General features: G+C 35.7%; 1 protein-coding gene across 1 annotated transcript; it reads left to right on the plus strand.

Moving 5' to 3' along the window:
• The first annotated feature begins 327 nt into the window (after positions 1-327).
• On the plus strand, positions 328-2,002 carry LOC124917497 (heterogeneous nuclear ribonucleoprotein 1-like). Its single transcript, XM_047457910.1, has 3 exons — positions 328-592; positions 700-925; positions 998-2,002. Exons 2-3 carry the CDS (start codon positions 704-706, stop codon positions 2,000-2,002), a joined length of 1,227 nt encoding a protein of 408 aa, XP_047313866.1. The 5' UTR covers positions 328-592; positions 700-703.
• Positions 2,003-16,122: the final 14,120 nt, after the last annotated feature.

The following is a 16,122-nucleotide window of genomic DNA, read 5'->3' on the forward strand; positions in this document are numbered from 1 at the left end:
AAAAAATAAAAAAAAATATTGTAATTATATTTTATATTTAGAATATTAAATCATTTAATAATAAAAAACTGAATTGCGCGGCAAAAATTTAAATATAAAATTATATTATAATAAAAGAATATCGTTATTTTATATCGCACAAATCTTTAGTTCTCCTATCATTACTAATACTTGATTTAAATATAAATTTAAGGAATTTCATTACTTAATAATTTAAATTTGATATTTTTATTTGCCTTCTTTAAGTTTTTCAAAACAGTCATTAAGCAAATTAGCGAGATAAAGCGGCTATACTCAAAGTGAGTAGAAGGATGAACATGGGCCTCGGTTCTTTACTCTTCCTTCTCTTAGATCTTACATTATATTACAACACTTGTCACCTCAATTTTCTTCAATCCGATTGTTTAACTTCGAATGCATCAATAGCTTCACCATCTTAGCTTCAATCTATCCGATCTTAGTTCATTTCATTAGCAGTTCTGTTACTCAGATCTTCCTGCTGCCTGAATTCCCCGTGGATTAATTGCGGAACGGCCTCGTACTGATATTCGATAGATTTCATCTTGTGGGTTTCTCCAATCTATAGAGCAAGGTAAGATCTTGTTTGGTTTCTTCTGCATATACAATTTTTCTATTCATTTTACGCGTTTAATGGGTCTGAATGATTCGTGCTATGAACAATGTTCTTCTGTTGAGTAGGAAAATGCAATCGGATCTTGGTAAGCTATTCATTGGTGGGATTTCTTGGGATACTGATGAAGAACGACTAAAGGAGTACTTTAGTGGTTTTGGAGAGGTATCGGAGGCAGTAATATTGAAGGATCGGATTACAGGAAGGGCTCGTGGCTTTGGTTTTGTTGTCTTCACCGATCCAGCTGTTGCAGAAAAAGTCATCCAAGAGAGGCACAACATTGATGGAAGAATGGTAAGTGGAATCCATTTAAATTTCATGAATCAAATAGGATTTAGTTCAAATTCATATGGTTTTATCAATCAGGTGGAGGCTAAAAAGGCAGTTCCAAGGGATGATCATAACACAATGATTAGAAACAATAGCATCATGCATGGCTCTCCTGGTGCAGGGCAGACAAAAAAGGTATTTGTTGGCGGTTTATCATCCTCTGTAACAGAAACTGGCTTCAAGAACTATTTCGAGCAATTTGGAACCGTAAGTGATGCTGTAGTGATGTATGATCACAATACACAGCGCCCTAGAGGATTTGGATTCATAACTTTTGATTCTGAGGAATCAGTAGACAAAGTTTTGATGATGAAACCTTTTCATGTGCTGAATGGGAAGATGATTGAGATCAAAAGGGCTGTCCCTAAGGACTTATCTCACGGTTCTAGCCGAAGCCCTGTGAGTTTGAGTGGGATTAGTAAAATTCTTAATCAAGGTTATGGTGTGAAGATGGATAGTGGTAGGTTCAGCAGCCCGTTAGGCTCAAGTTACAGAATGGGTTTGAATTTTGAACCAAGCTTCGAAGGAAACACTAGCTTCAATAGCTATGGTAGAGGAATCAGTCCTTTTTATATTGGAAACTCGAATCGGTTTGTCAATCCCATTGGCTACGAAGGAGGAAATGGTGGAAACTCTTCTTTTTTTAGCTCGGGATCCCAAAGTTTGTTGGGTAATTGGGGTATCTCTCCTTTGTCAAACCAAGATGGTGATAATCTAGGTTATGGGATCAATGATAAAGGTTATGGGCTTTATGGACTAGGAGGAGAAGGAGGGTCTAGGCGTAGTAGCTTCTCGGCAGGTGGCCATTTCACATCAAGTGGAGGTTATGAGGGGTCGGGTTATGGAGATCCTACTCGGCGTTCAACGATCCATCTTGAAAGGGATGATGGACCGGGTTCGTTTGATTTTATGAGGGGTGGTAATGGAGGATTGGATGTTTCAACCAAAAGTCCAATTGGCTATTATGGTGGTTATAATGTTACTCAGAGACAGATTAATAGAGGTAAAGATGGTTTTTCTATGATTATAGTGAAACATTAACACAATTTATAAGATTAAGATATAAATCTAATGCTATACTTACTAATTAAAGATTTTAGATGAATGAGGCCATCTGACTGAAAAAAACAAACTTTTGTTGTTACATGGTTTTTAGAGATTTGGTTCAAATTCTCATACCTTGAAAGTGTTTGTTTCAGATTGCAGATTTCCCATTATCTTATAGCCCATTTCATGTGATATAAGTAAATTGAATTTTAATAGGCAATGCACAAGTTTCATTGTTTTTTGAAAAACTGAATTATTCAGATCAAATAATTACAATGCACAAGTTTATGACTAAAACTTCTGAGATCGTGCGAATATTGGTTGTATTTTTCACTCTAAATGATGTCATCTTTGTGTTGTTGCAATTTTAATGGAGTCTTCGAACCAAGAGTGATTCTATGTATTCTATTCCCTTTAGTTTCGCCTTTTTAAAGAGCTTTTTTTTTTTATATTTGAAATCATTAGTTATTTGTTAAAACAATGATTAAATTCAAATCTATCGAGCTCGTTTTTAAAACAATCGACCGCATAAGCATATCAAACTTACCTTCATATTCTAATATGTTGAGGCTTCCTCTCACCTAAGCTTGAATAGAAAGAAAGTTAAAGCTCCCTAACTACATGGAAAAGAGATAGAGAGAAAAGCCTTGGAGATAGACGTCGAAATCACCATATATCAAAGGAAGCGCAATAACACAAGTGAAACATCACGATCAGCATAGAGGCACAATAGAACGGGAAGCAAGGTTGTAAGGCGGAGCGAATCCGGAAAGATTGCCTCAATTTAGATTGTTCTTTCCAACTCGGGAACACTCACACCGGCCTTGTAAAATGTGACAACATAAGGGTAAATAAAAAAACAAGAAATTCAGGCCACACCATTTAATAAAATAAAACAATGATTAAAGTCGAATTTCTTGTGCTCGTTTATAAAACAATCGACTGCATAAGCATATTGAGCTTACCTTCATATTCCAATCTGTTGAGGCTTCCTCTTCCCTAAGCTTGAATAGAAAGAAAGTTTAAGCTCCCTATGCACATGGAAAAAAGACAGAGAGAAAAGCCTTGAAGATCAGACGTCGAAATCACCCTATATCAAAGGAAGCGCAATCGGCACAAGCGATACATCACGATCGGCATAGAGGCACGATCGGCACGGGAAACACAATATTTTCTTGCGATCGTAAGTCATCAAATCGGCGTCGAAATCACCATTGATCAAAAGAAGCACGATCGGTAGAGGAGGCACGACATGTCGGCTCGGGCGACATGATAGGTGCAGGAGGCACATCACGATTGGCAAGGGAGACATGATATTGTCTTTTCACTGTAAGTCAATAATTAAGTGTTGCTAGTCTAGGGTTCCTTGTGTAGTTGTAAGCACTGTTAGAATTTTCTCTCGTTTGCAGTTTATCTGTGATCATATCTTAGTGTTTGTACAATTACTATGTTCTATTACTCTGTTTCTACCATTATGGGGAAGGGGAATACAAAAGTAATAGATCTAAAAAAGTCAGGGAGTTTGTTTTGGAAGAATTAAGGAAGCGGCAATTAAAGAAATTGAAAGAATTACTGAAGAAGTCAGTAAAGAACAACAATAATTAACCAAAATGGATGGATTTAAATGATATTATCAATGATAAAACAAAACCACGATGATTAACACAAATTAATGGTCTATATGCTATTATTATGAATAATATCTAATATCTTCCCAATCAATGAGTTAGTTTGGGAAATAATCTATTTTTTTATTAAATCAATCTCAAATTCATTTAGTATTATTGGTTTTTATAAATATACCAATGTCAATTTAAATTTTTTTAATTAAGGCAATTTTTTGTTTATCAATGTTATAGCGATTGGTGTAGTTTCAATCGCTAATATGCTTAAGGAATGACAATTCGTTACATATCCAATCGCTACTAATAAAATCATAGCGATTAGTTAATATTCCAATCGCTACTAACTCTTCAAAAACGCGACAAAAGAAGGCGCCATTTTTTCGCGGTTTATTACTAGGTTTATAGTGATTGGTTTTGTAACCAATCGTCGTTATGTCTAGGTAGTAGCGCTTGGTCTAAGGACCAATTACCATTATCAAAGTAGTAGCGATTGGATTTCCATCCAATTGCCACTACTTTGATAATGGCGATTAGTCTTTAGACCAGACCAATCGCTATTTTTGCCGCTAATTGGTCTTTTTTTACTAGTGGCATGATAACAACACAAGTAAACAATATTCTCCAACTACTGTTGGGAAAATCCTGTAAAAAATAATGTAGGAAAATAGTGTTGAGTTATGGAGCATATACTTATAATAAATTCTACAATAGTTAAATAGAGTTTATTGAATTTGTATTAGGGTTTGGGCTTGGGTCTGACCAAGAGTTATTTATATTTTATTACTTGAATGTTTACCCTATAAATATGTTATTATTATGGGTTTACATTAAGTAGACATAATTCTAGAGAGATAAAATGTGAGACAAAAACTATTTATTTCTTATTCTTCTTCTTCATTGTGAAATTTAGTATCTACTAAAGTGAACGTAGCTCATTTGAGTGAACCACTATAAATCTATGTCTTTTTATGTTCTTCTTTTTCTTGTATTTTTACAAATCGATTCAAGCAAGTTAGATTTGGGGATCCAAATCCTAACAACTATCATCAGAGCTGCTAGACTAGATTAGAGCATCAAAAACGATGGTAAACGAGAATAGTATATGACACGGGATTGGAAGATTTGATTGAACAGATTACGCCTTCTAGAAGATGCAAATTGAGGACTGTCTCCATGGAATGAAGCTTCATGTTCCTTTGTGTGAGAAACTAGAGAAGAGGAATGAAGCTAAATGGAAACTCCTTAATAGACGTGTATTGGGAGTTGCCCGATTGACAATAACAAAGACAGTTGTTCACAATATAGCAAAGAAGAAGACCACCATGAGTCTGATGAAAGCTCCTCTCTGATATGTATGAGAAACCATCTACTAACAACAAAGTATATTTAATGAAAATTCTCTTTTACTTAACAATGATTGATAATATTTCTATCACTACTCATTTGAACGAATTCAATACAATTGTGAATCAATTGCTATTTATTGAGATTGATTTTGAGGACGAAGTTAGTACCATGATTTCGTTACTATCTCTATCAAATAGCTGGGAATCTATGAAGTCATCAATTAGTAACTATGTTAGAACTTCTAAATTGAAATTTATTGAAGTTAGAGATCGAATTCTTGTTGAAGCAGTTCATAAAATTGATTTTGGTGAAACGTTCAAAGGTTCTATTCTAAATGTTGAAAAAAGGGGAAAGATAATGATAGAAGTTTCAACCGAGGTAAAAACAAATCTCTATAGGGGAATATGAGGAGTCATTCTAAGTCTGGATGATCATTTTATTGCTGGAATTGTGATAAGCAAGGTCACTTGAAGAGGAACTGCAAAGCACCGAAGAGAAACGATGATGATAAAAACGACGTATCCAACGCAGTTACATAAATATCAATGATGCGTTGTTTATGTTTGTTGGTAGCCTGATAGATTAATGAGTTTTGGACTCTGGAGCGTCTTTCCACACCATTGTCTACAAAGAATTAATGGATAATTATGCGGTTGGAAACTGTGGGAAAGTTTATCTTGTAGATGGTGAGTTTCTGGATATTGTTAACATGAGGAACATCAAATTGAAGATGACAAACAATTCTATTTCGAGGAATAATAAGGTGAGACACATTCCAAATTTAATGCAGAATCTGATTTCTATTACACAACTTGATGAAGAATGTCATAATTTTAGTTGTGGAAATGGTGTGTGAAAGGTGACTAAATGAGCAATAGTTGTTGCTCGAGGTCACAAAACTGAAACGTTATACACGACTTTAACTTGTAGAGAAACAATTGATGGTGTAGTTGATGACTCGAAGAACAGTGAGCAATGGCATTGCAAGTTGGGCCATATGAGCGAACACAAGATGAAAATTCTTTTGAAGAACGGAAAAATTCCAGAAGTGAAGTCTGTTGAACTTCAGTTATGTGAAAACCGCATTCTTAGAAAACACAAACGAGTGAGTTTCTTAGAAATTGGGAAATAGCTCAAGAAAGAAAGACTAAAGTTGGTACACACTAATGTGTGAGGACCTGCACCTTTTTCATTTATTTGTGAATCATACTACATGAATTTTATAGATGATTCAACAAGGAAAGTATGGATTTACATCAGTTTAGATTTCAAAAAGTATTGTGATTTGAATGGGATCAGTATGGTGAAGATTGTTCCCCAAACGCCTCAAGAGAATGAAGTAGCTGAACGGATAAATCGAACATTGAACAAGCGTGCTAAAAGCATGAGATTGCTTGATGGGCTACCTAAAACCTTCTAGGTAGAATCTATAAACACTACTACTTATTTGATAAACAAAGGACCCTCTGTTCCTCTTGAATTCATAATTCCTGAAAAAGACTAAAGAAATAAAAAGTAAACCTTTCTTATTTGAAAGTGTTTGGTTATTTATCATATGTTCATATTAATGAATGTGATAGGATCAAGCTTGTTACAAATTATAATCATTGGTTATGGTGATATCGAGCATGGTTATCGTTTCTATGATAATCAAAATCGGAAGATCATTCGTAGCGATAAACATTATTTTCAATGAACATGTTTTCTACAAAAATTGTGTTGGGAAGACATTAGATGGTGATTCCAAGTTGGAAGAGACTAGCACAGTAGATTTAAAAGATTTTTCTACTGAATATATATACTGATTTTCGAAGAAGACCAATGTGTTGTTGAAGATGAAATAATTGAGAACGTGACCCAATGGAAATCAACATACATCGGTTATACAATTGAGAAGATCCTTAGGAAATTCGAAAACCAATCGAGAGGTGGTCCCCATCTCTAAAATATATCTTGTTAATAGAGGAGAACCTGAATGCTATGAAGAAGCAATACAATCTGATTATTCATTTAAGGGGAGTCAACGATGAAAGATGAGATGGAATCTTTGACGTCGAATCAGACTTGGGAGCTCACTCAGCTACCAAAGGGAAAGAAAGCGCTTCGCAACAAATGGATCTTCAGGATTAATGAAGAACATGATAAAACCATGAGGTATAAGATAAAGTTGATTATCAAAGGATTTCAACAGAAAGAAGGTATTGACTACAATGAGATCTTCTCTCCAATGGTCAATTGATGACAATTACAACTATTTTATGCTTGGTTGTGAAAGAAGACCTCCATCTTCAATAAATGAATGTCAAAAATGCTTTTCTTCATGGTGATCTGGATGAAGAGATTTACATACAACAACCACAATGCATTGACATCAAAAAAAAGATGAGATTGTGTGTGAGTATCTAAAGAGTCTGTATGGTTTGAAATAGGCTCCAAAACAATGGTACAAGAAGTTCGATAGCTTCATGAAAAATAACAATTTTTTGAGGTGTGAAGCTAATCATTGCTGCTATATCAAGAGGTTTGATGAATCGTATATTATTCTGCTCCTATACATTGATGACATGTTGATTGTTAGAGCAAACTTGTATGAGATTAACAAACTAAAGAAAGAGTTGTCTGAAAAGTTTGCAATGAATGATTTAGGTGATGCAAAACAAATAATTGGGATTAGAATTTTTTTAAGGATAAAAAAGCTCTCAATATTTTACAAGAAGAATATGTGAAGAAGGTTCTTAGCACATTCAACTTGTATGATACAAAACCAGTTATCACTCCCTTAGCTAGTCACTTTAGATTATCTAAAGATAAGTCTCCTTCAATAGAGGAGGAGAAAAATTACACGACCACCGTTTTGTATGCCTCTGTCATTGGTTGTATTATGTATGTGATGGTTTGCACAAGACTAGACATAGCACATTCAATGGGAGTTGTTAACAGATTCATGAGCAACCTAAGTAGAAAACATTGAGAAATAGTAAAGTGGATACTACAATACTCAAGAGGAAGTATGAGTTTCACTTTGTGTTTTTGAAAATCTAATATGGGTTTGAAAGGATATGTTGATGCTGAAAATGGTGGTGATATTGATAGTAGGAAGAGCACAACATGGTACATTTATACTCTAGGAGGTATTGCAATCAGTTGGGTTTCAAAATTGAAAAAAATTATTTCTCCTTTTACTTGCGAGGCAGAGTATGTTGTTGTGATAGAGGTTGCTAAAGAGATGATATGATTGCAACCCTTTTTTCAAGAATTGGGTCAAGAGTATGATGGAAGTGTGTTACGATGCGACAACTAGAGTTCCATTCACTTGGCAAAGAATTCTGTTTATCATGGTATGACGAAGCATATACAAGTTCATTATCATTTCATTCCTTCATCTTTAGAAGATTGAGTGTTAGCTCTTGAGAAGATTCTCGGGTGTGAGAATTCAGTTAATATGCTGACGAAAGTTGTGACAAACGAGAAAATAAAGTTGTGTGCAACTTCAGTTGGTCTTCTTCGTTAAGATACTGATTGGAAGACGCTACCTATCGAAAGATGATGAAGATAATCTCCAAGTGAGATTGTTGAGTTATGGAGCTTACACTTATAATAAACTCTACAATAGTTAATTAGAGTTTATTGAGTTTGTATTTGGGTTTGGGCCTGACAAAAAGTTATTTATGTTTTAATTACCCGAATGTTTACCATATAAATATGTTATTATTAAGAGTTTATATTGAGTAAATATAATTTTAGAGAAATAAAGTGTGAAGCAAAAACTCTGTATTTCTTATTCTTTTTCATAGTGTAATATGGTGGCGTCTGAAGTGGACGTAGATCATTTGAGTGAATCACTATAAATTTGTGTCTTCTTATGATTTTTTTACAGATCTTTTTAAGCAGGTAAGATTTGGGGGATCCAAATCCAAACAAACAGGGGATAATGAAGGAGTTTGGAAGATACAATATAATGATTAATTTGTGTTAATTTGTTTAGGCTCAAGAATATGATTACAAAGCTCCTTATGCATGCCAAAAATGGAGAAATTGTTATTAATATGGAGAAAGCACGTCATATTACAATTCAACTCAACACCCACTATCTTCAAGACTGGAATCTGATAAAAAAAGAATATGAAGAAAATTGTTCAATGGACAATTGCTGCAATGAAGGAGCTGATGAAAGTTCCAAATCTAAATCATATTCTATCAAAAGAAACTCGACATGTAAAACTAATGAAGTCTGGAAGAACAACAAAAAAGGCAGAAGATCATGACTATAAAGGGAAAATCTAATTGAGAAATATACAAACAAAAGTGAAAGTACTGAATTCTCCATTTCAATTTAAATTGTCTACTAAAGTAGAGGAAAACTATATAAAGAAATGGGAAAATGTAGTTGTGGAAAAATACATAGGAAAAATAGAGTTTCCTTCCTGAGTACTAAAGAGGCACTATTGAAGCAATGTGAATGAAAAGGTCTAGAGAAGATGTCAACAAATGTCTATAATATATATTTCTTTAAATTCAAGAAGGGAACAAATCTGTAGGAAATTCTAGGACATGGGCATACATATATATGATCCAATTACATGAAGTTGGAAAAATGGTCTGAAGACTTGAACCTATTAAGTAAGCTAAAGGAAACTACACATATATGGTTCAAGCTCTAGAATATAACTGCAAATATGTACAATTTTGAAGCCAATACATGGACCTAATTAGTGAAGGAGGAAAGAATATATCATTTACTAGAATTAACATTGAGGTACATCTTAGAAGCACACTACCAAAAAGTATGACAATAGTAGACAAAAAAATGAAAACCTACTGTCATGGAAATCACTTATGAGTGGAGGCAATACAAATTATCTTTCTATAATACCTTCCAATATGCAAGCCCCTAATGTGATTTGGCTAAGTAAGAAGATTAGAAAATTCATAAATGTCAGAAAGTAAATATGCAAGAAAATGAAATAGAGGTTCCTATAATCAAAGAGAAAAATAGGTTAAAGAACATGAAACAGAAGATAAAGAAAATTATGTACAAGAAAAAAATAGTACGAAGAAGGAGGTGAAACCTCAACATAATCATGTTGAAGAGATAGTTGAGGAATCGCAATGAAATCAAGTTGAAGTGGTTGCTGATGAAAATAGAGAGGAAAATACTCAGACTAATCAATAGTATGAAGATAATTCTAAGGTTGATACAGAGGAATCCAAAGTTGCTGAAGATTCCAAAGCAGAAGTAGAAGGAAATGAAGACAATGATTTAGAAATTCAAGTTGAGAACAATAAAGTGTAGAGTCCAAAAATTCTTAAGAGCTGATGGAAATTTAATTTTCCGACATTTTTAGAAGAGCTGATGGTTTTGTCTGTCCGAACCGATATTTTCTTTTAAAGAATTAAGAATTCGATTTAAGCAATAAGTTAATTTATATCGGTAAGGCCGAGAATGTTTCTGAAAAAGGAGAACTTAGCTTCTTGTAGAGGCTTTATGAATATGTCGGCTACTTGTTGATCGGTTGATACATATTCCAACCGGATGTGCTTTTGTTGAACATGTTCCCGGATGAAATGGTGCCTTATATCAATGTGCTTAGTTGTTGAGTGTAGAACCGGATTGTATGTGATTGTTATGGCACTTATATTGTCGCAGAATATTGGAGATTCTTCGGCAGTGACACCGAAATCTCTTAGTTGTTGTTGAGTCCATAGAAGTTGAGCAAAACAACTTCCGGCTGCCAGGTATTCAGCTTCTGCAGTTGATGTAGTAACTGATGTTTGCTTCTTACTATACCATGAAACGAGCCGATCTCCTAAGAATTGGCATGTTCCACTGGTACTTTTTCTATCAACTTTACATCCTGCATAGTCTGTATCAGAGTAACTTATCAGGTTAAAACTTGAGTCTTTTGGATACCACAGTCCGAATTCCGAGGTTCCCTTTAGATATTTCAGTATTCGTTTAGTAGTTGTGTAGTGGGATTGTTTTGGATTGTCTTGGAATCTTCCACACACTCCGACCGCAAATAATATATCCGGTCGACTTGCTGTTAGGTAGAGAAGTGAACCGATGATTCCACGATAAGCTGTCAGGTTTACTCCCTGACTTTCATCATCTTTATCCATCTTGATTGAGGAGCTCATTGGAGTGGAGGCAGAGGAACATGTTTCCACTCCAAATTTCTTTAGTAATTCCTTTGCATATTTAGATTGGTTAATGAATGTTCCTCCTTCCAGTTGTCGAACCTGAAGACCTAGGAAGAAGCTCAGTTCTCCCATCATACTCATTTCAAACTTGTTAGTCATTAGTGATGAAAATTTATCACACAGTTTAGAGTCAGTGGAACCGAAAATTATGTCATCCACATATATCTGAACAAATAGGATATGTTCCTTCTTCTCGAATTTGAATAAGGTTTTATCTATTGAGCCTATAGTGAAGTCATGCCTAATTAGGAAATCTGTTAAGGTGTCATACCAGGCTCTAGGAGCTTGTTTCAAACCGTAAAGAGCTTTGTTTAGTCGATACACATGATCGGTCAGGTCAGCATTTTTAAAACCGGGTGGTTGTTCAACATATACTTCTTCCCGTAATTCACCGTTTAGAAAAGCACTTTTAACATTCATTTGAAATACCTTAAAGTTTTTAAAAGCCACAAATGCTAGAAAAGTTCTAATGGCTTCAATTCTAGCTACATGAGCAAATGATTCTTCAAAATCAATGCCTTCTTCATGTTTGTATCCTTATGCCACTAATCTAGCTTTGTTCCTCGTGACTAAACCGTCTTCATTGAGTTTATTTCTGAATACCCATCTTGTTCCGATAACCGGTTGATCTTTCAGTTTAGGAACTAAGTACCAAACTTTATTACTCTCAAACTGGTTCAACTCTTCTTGTATTGCTAAAATCCAGTCCGGATCCACCAATGCTTCATCCACCTTTTTCGACACAATCTGGGATATGAAAGCGGAGTTTTCATATTGTTCCAGTATTTATTGCCTAGTTCGAATGAGTTGTGAAGGGCTACCTATAACAAGCTCGGGAGGATGATTTTTATTCCTTTTGAAATTCCGTTGTTTAGGGATGTCTACCAAATGACCGGTTACTTGATCAAGGCTAGACGTATCGATAGGCTGAGCAATAATGTCAGACCGACCGATGTCCTCAGTTAACACTGAGGTGTCAGCTTCTTACTATTTGGCAGCTTGATCTGCTTGATTCGGCTGAGTTTCAATAATACCCGTTTGGTCCTGGACAAACCGTCTAAAGACTGGAACTTCATCTTCACTATCAGAATGGATATTATGGTTTTCCAATCTGTTGTGTAGATCAAAGGATGATGCGGTGTTACTTTCAACCGATTCATCAAATACAACATGAAGAGATTCTTCTACATTTAAGGTTCTAGTATTGTATACTCTATATGCTTTACTTACTACTGAATATCCTAGCATTATCCCAACATCGGATTTTACATCAAAAAAATTTAAATAAGTTTTACCATTCATGTGGATGTAACACTTACAGTCGAAAATTTGAAAATACCGAATGTTTGGAATTCTATCAAAGTATACTTCATATGGTGTTTTATTGCGATGCTTGTTAATCATAGATCGGTTTTGTGTATAGCATGCGGTGTTGATAGCTTCGGCCCAAAATTTTTGAGCAACACCCGAATCGGCTATCATAGACCTTGCGCTTCCTTGAGAGTTCGGTTTCTTCTCTCGGTCAGGCCATTCTGTTGAGGAGTTCTAGCACTTGCCAACTCGTGTCTAATGCCGGATTCCTCAAGGAATGCATTTAAAGTGTTGTTTGTAAATTCGGTTCCTCTATCGCTTCTAATGGTTTTTATACGTGTTGATTTCTCATTTTGTAAACTATAAGCAATGTAATCAAATAGGAGACAGTGTCACTTTTGGATGCCAAAAATATGACCCATGTATATCTAGAGTAATCATCAATAACTAACAAAGTGTGATGCATACCGCCTAAGCTAGTGACCCTAATCGGTCCAAATAAATCCATGTGAAGAAGTTCAAAATATCGGTTAGACTAAATATATCCCTTGCTTTTAAAAGATGACTTAGTTTGTTTTCCCATTTGACAGGCTGAACATACTTTCTCTTTATTGAATCTTATATCAGGAATTCCTTCAACTAACCTATTAGTACGAATGTAGTTTATAATTTTGAAGTTCAGATGATTTAATCTCTTATGCCACAACCAGGTTTGATCACTTCTAGCTACCATACAGACAGGATGTTCAATTTATTCCTCCAGTCTACCTTGTAGATGTTTCCTAACCTATTTCCAGTTAGTAATGTGTTACCCTGAGAATTCTTAACTAAGCATGCATGTTTATGAAATTCTACAGTATATCCGGCGTCACACATTTGACTTATACTTAGTAGATTGAAATGTAGGTTTTCAACAAGGAGTACATTGTTGATTGTTAAATTACCATGGACAATCTTACCCTTGCCCACAGTTCTACCTCTTGAGTTGTCACCAAAAACTATCAACGAACCGGCTTCTAATTTGATGTCGGTCAGAAGGTTGTTATTTGCAGTCATGTGCCTGGACCAACCGCTGTCCAGATACCACTCAGAATTTCCAAGCCGCTTCTTCATAACCTATAAAATATACATATTTACAACTATTTGGTACCCAAATTTACTTGGGTCCGTGATTGATTAGTCCCTTGGGTATCCATACTTTGATTATTCGCATAATTTTCCTGGATATGGTTTTGATGGTCCTACATGCGCTCGGTTTGGTGTTTTTCTGTCTACTTAGTGTTACCTTGTGATGTTGAGGTGAGGTTTGATCGGTGTGGTATGGGCTCCTATCATAAGGTTGAGTAGTTTTCCTCTTAGTGAGAGACCATTTGACTGTATCGGGTGGACCTACATAGGTTAGCTCTTTAGCCAGTTTAGAATCATGAGATGGTTTGGTATACGTTGAAGAGCTCTTGACAAAGCTTATGAATGGAAGCTTGTCTTTAGTGAGATTCAATCCTCTGGAGGATTTATGTTGGATAGGTGTGTTAATATAGTAACCGAGACCAAATTTACACTTATAGGGTCTCTTATAGCTTGCTAGTTTCCTAACTGCTTCACTAGATCTTTCCCATGCTTCCATCAGATACTTAGTTCGCTCATCTTCTTCTTCGATCAACTCTTGAACTGGCTCCTCGAGTTGTTCATTATCGGAGGATAGTTCGGGTGTTGTCTCGATTTCAATGATCTCATCGGATTGAGCATTATCGGTTTCAGGATTGGGTCGTACTGGTGCTGCGGGATCGGTTTTAAAATTGAGTCGGGTTGGTACTAAAGTTGATAAGTGTTTGTATTCTACTACCATGTCATTTAATGCAGTAATTAAGTCTTCTCTATTGAATTCATCACAAGAAAAATCAAATACCTGTTCTTCTTCATTTGCCATGAGACAGGAGATTTCATCATCGATATCACTGTGAGCCCATAGACTTCCTCCATCATCGACTATCAATGCTTTTGAATCTCCTTTCCTTCACCGGTTTGTGAGTAATTGTTTCGTTGGTTCTGATCATCCGGTTTCTGGTCGACCCTTCGTGGCTTTCTGCATTCCCACCTGTAATGTCCCAAACCATCACAGTTATAACACCTAACGTTAGATTTATCACCGTAGTTGTAGTTATAGTTGTTTGTCGGTTGACTTTTCTTCATGAATCTGCTGAATTTCTTTGCAAGCATGGCCATTGCATCCTCAGAGAATTGTTCTGCTGATTTGATCGGTACGGTGGTTGCTGGTACTATTGATGTTACTAGTGCCTTAGTAGCGGTTGATGATGATGCTTCATTTTCAATCATGGATTTCATTTCAAATTCATATGCCTTTATATCTTCAAACACATCATGTAGCTTCATCTTGTCTAGGTAGTTTGATTCCCTCATCACCATTGTCTTTATGTCCCATGCACTAGGAAGAGATCTCAAGGCTTTGATGATTGTTTCCTTGTCATCATACTTCTTTCTAAGAACCGACAGCTCATTTACCACATTTGTAAAACGATCACTAAACTCCTTCATAGTTTCACCTGACCTCATTTTGATGTTTTCAAACTTCTAAGTGGCCACCATTATCTTATTTTCATTGGTTCTTTCATTTCCCTCGTGGAGTTGAATCACAGTTTCCCATGCCTCCTTTGCAGTTTTGCATTCTCTGACCTTACTGAAAGTGTTTCTGTCTAGAGACTTGAAAATGTGATTCCTACAATGATTATTCAGATTATTTCTCCTTTTTATCTTCGGTTGTCCATTCCTTTCTGTCTTTCTCAATCTTGATCGGTCCTTCAGACAGAATGAATGTCATCTCATCATCCATAGTAATTAGGTGCAAGTGCATGCATATTTTCCAGTTAGCGAAATCGTCTCCTTCTAGCATTGGAGGTTTCTCGCCGAAAGTCATGCTTGTTTGCTTAGTTTTGCTTGAGTATTGAAACTGGCTGCTCTGATACCAATTGTTAGGATCTAGATCGCGGATGGCGGACCGGGGTCCAACCGAATAGTACTTTCTGACAACACTCAAAGGTTGGCGTTAATCCGGTTAAGAATTAACATCGGTTTCAATACTACACAAACTATCACAAACCCTTGAACCGAGTTCAAGTGCGGAAGTTATTTATTTCAAGTTGAAGCAACACACACACACAGGATGAATAGAGATGCGGTTTAGAGAATGTAGGTTAAGGATTAGTGAGGCGGTTGGAGTAGTGGAGGTCGGTTAGAGATATATGAGTCGGTTAGAAAATGGAACCGGCAGAGAGTAAAATACAAGACAAGTTTTTATGGATGTTCGGAGATAAAACTCCTACGTCACCTTTTCTTCTCAAATCACGAGAAGGATATTAACTAAGGAATACACAAACACAATACACGATCGAGTCTTATTGACTGCTCGATAATCACTCTTACAATTCTCACAGAAATTGTAACGCACACTCAAGCTTTAAGTCTTAGAGAGATAAACACTTGTTCTTCCTCTTTCTTAGCGCTTGTTCACTTTTTGTTCCTTGTTTTTCACTTGTTGTTTTTCAGCTTCCTCAACTTCTCCTTTTATAGGTGAAGATGTGCCAACGGTCACATTTCTTCAACGGATAGCTTCAG

This window comes from Impatiens glandulifera, unplaced genomic scaffold (genome assembly GCF_907164915.1).
Source record: "Impatiens glandulifera unplaced genomic scaffold, dImpGla2.1, whole genome shotgun sequence".
Taxonomy (NCBI): domain Eukaryota; kingdom Viridiplantae; phylum Streptophyta; class Magnoliopsida; order Ericales; family Balsaminaceae; genus Impatiens; species Impatiens glandulifera.

Excerpts from the sequence above, each read along its gene's own strand:
- LOC124917497 (XM_047457910.1), top strand. The coding sequence starts at position 704 with ATGCAATCGGATCTTGGTAAGCTATTCATTGGTGGGATTTCTTGGGAT. Across the intron at positions 926-997 it reads ACAACATTGATGGAAGAATG|GTGGAGGCTAAAAAGGCAGT; the intron begins GTAAGTGGAATC and ends TTTATCAATCAG.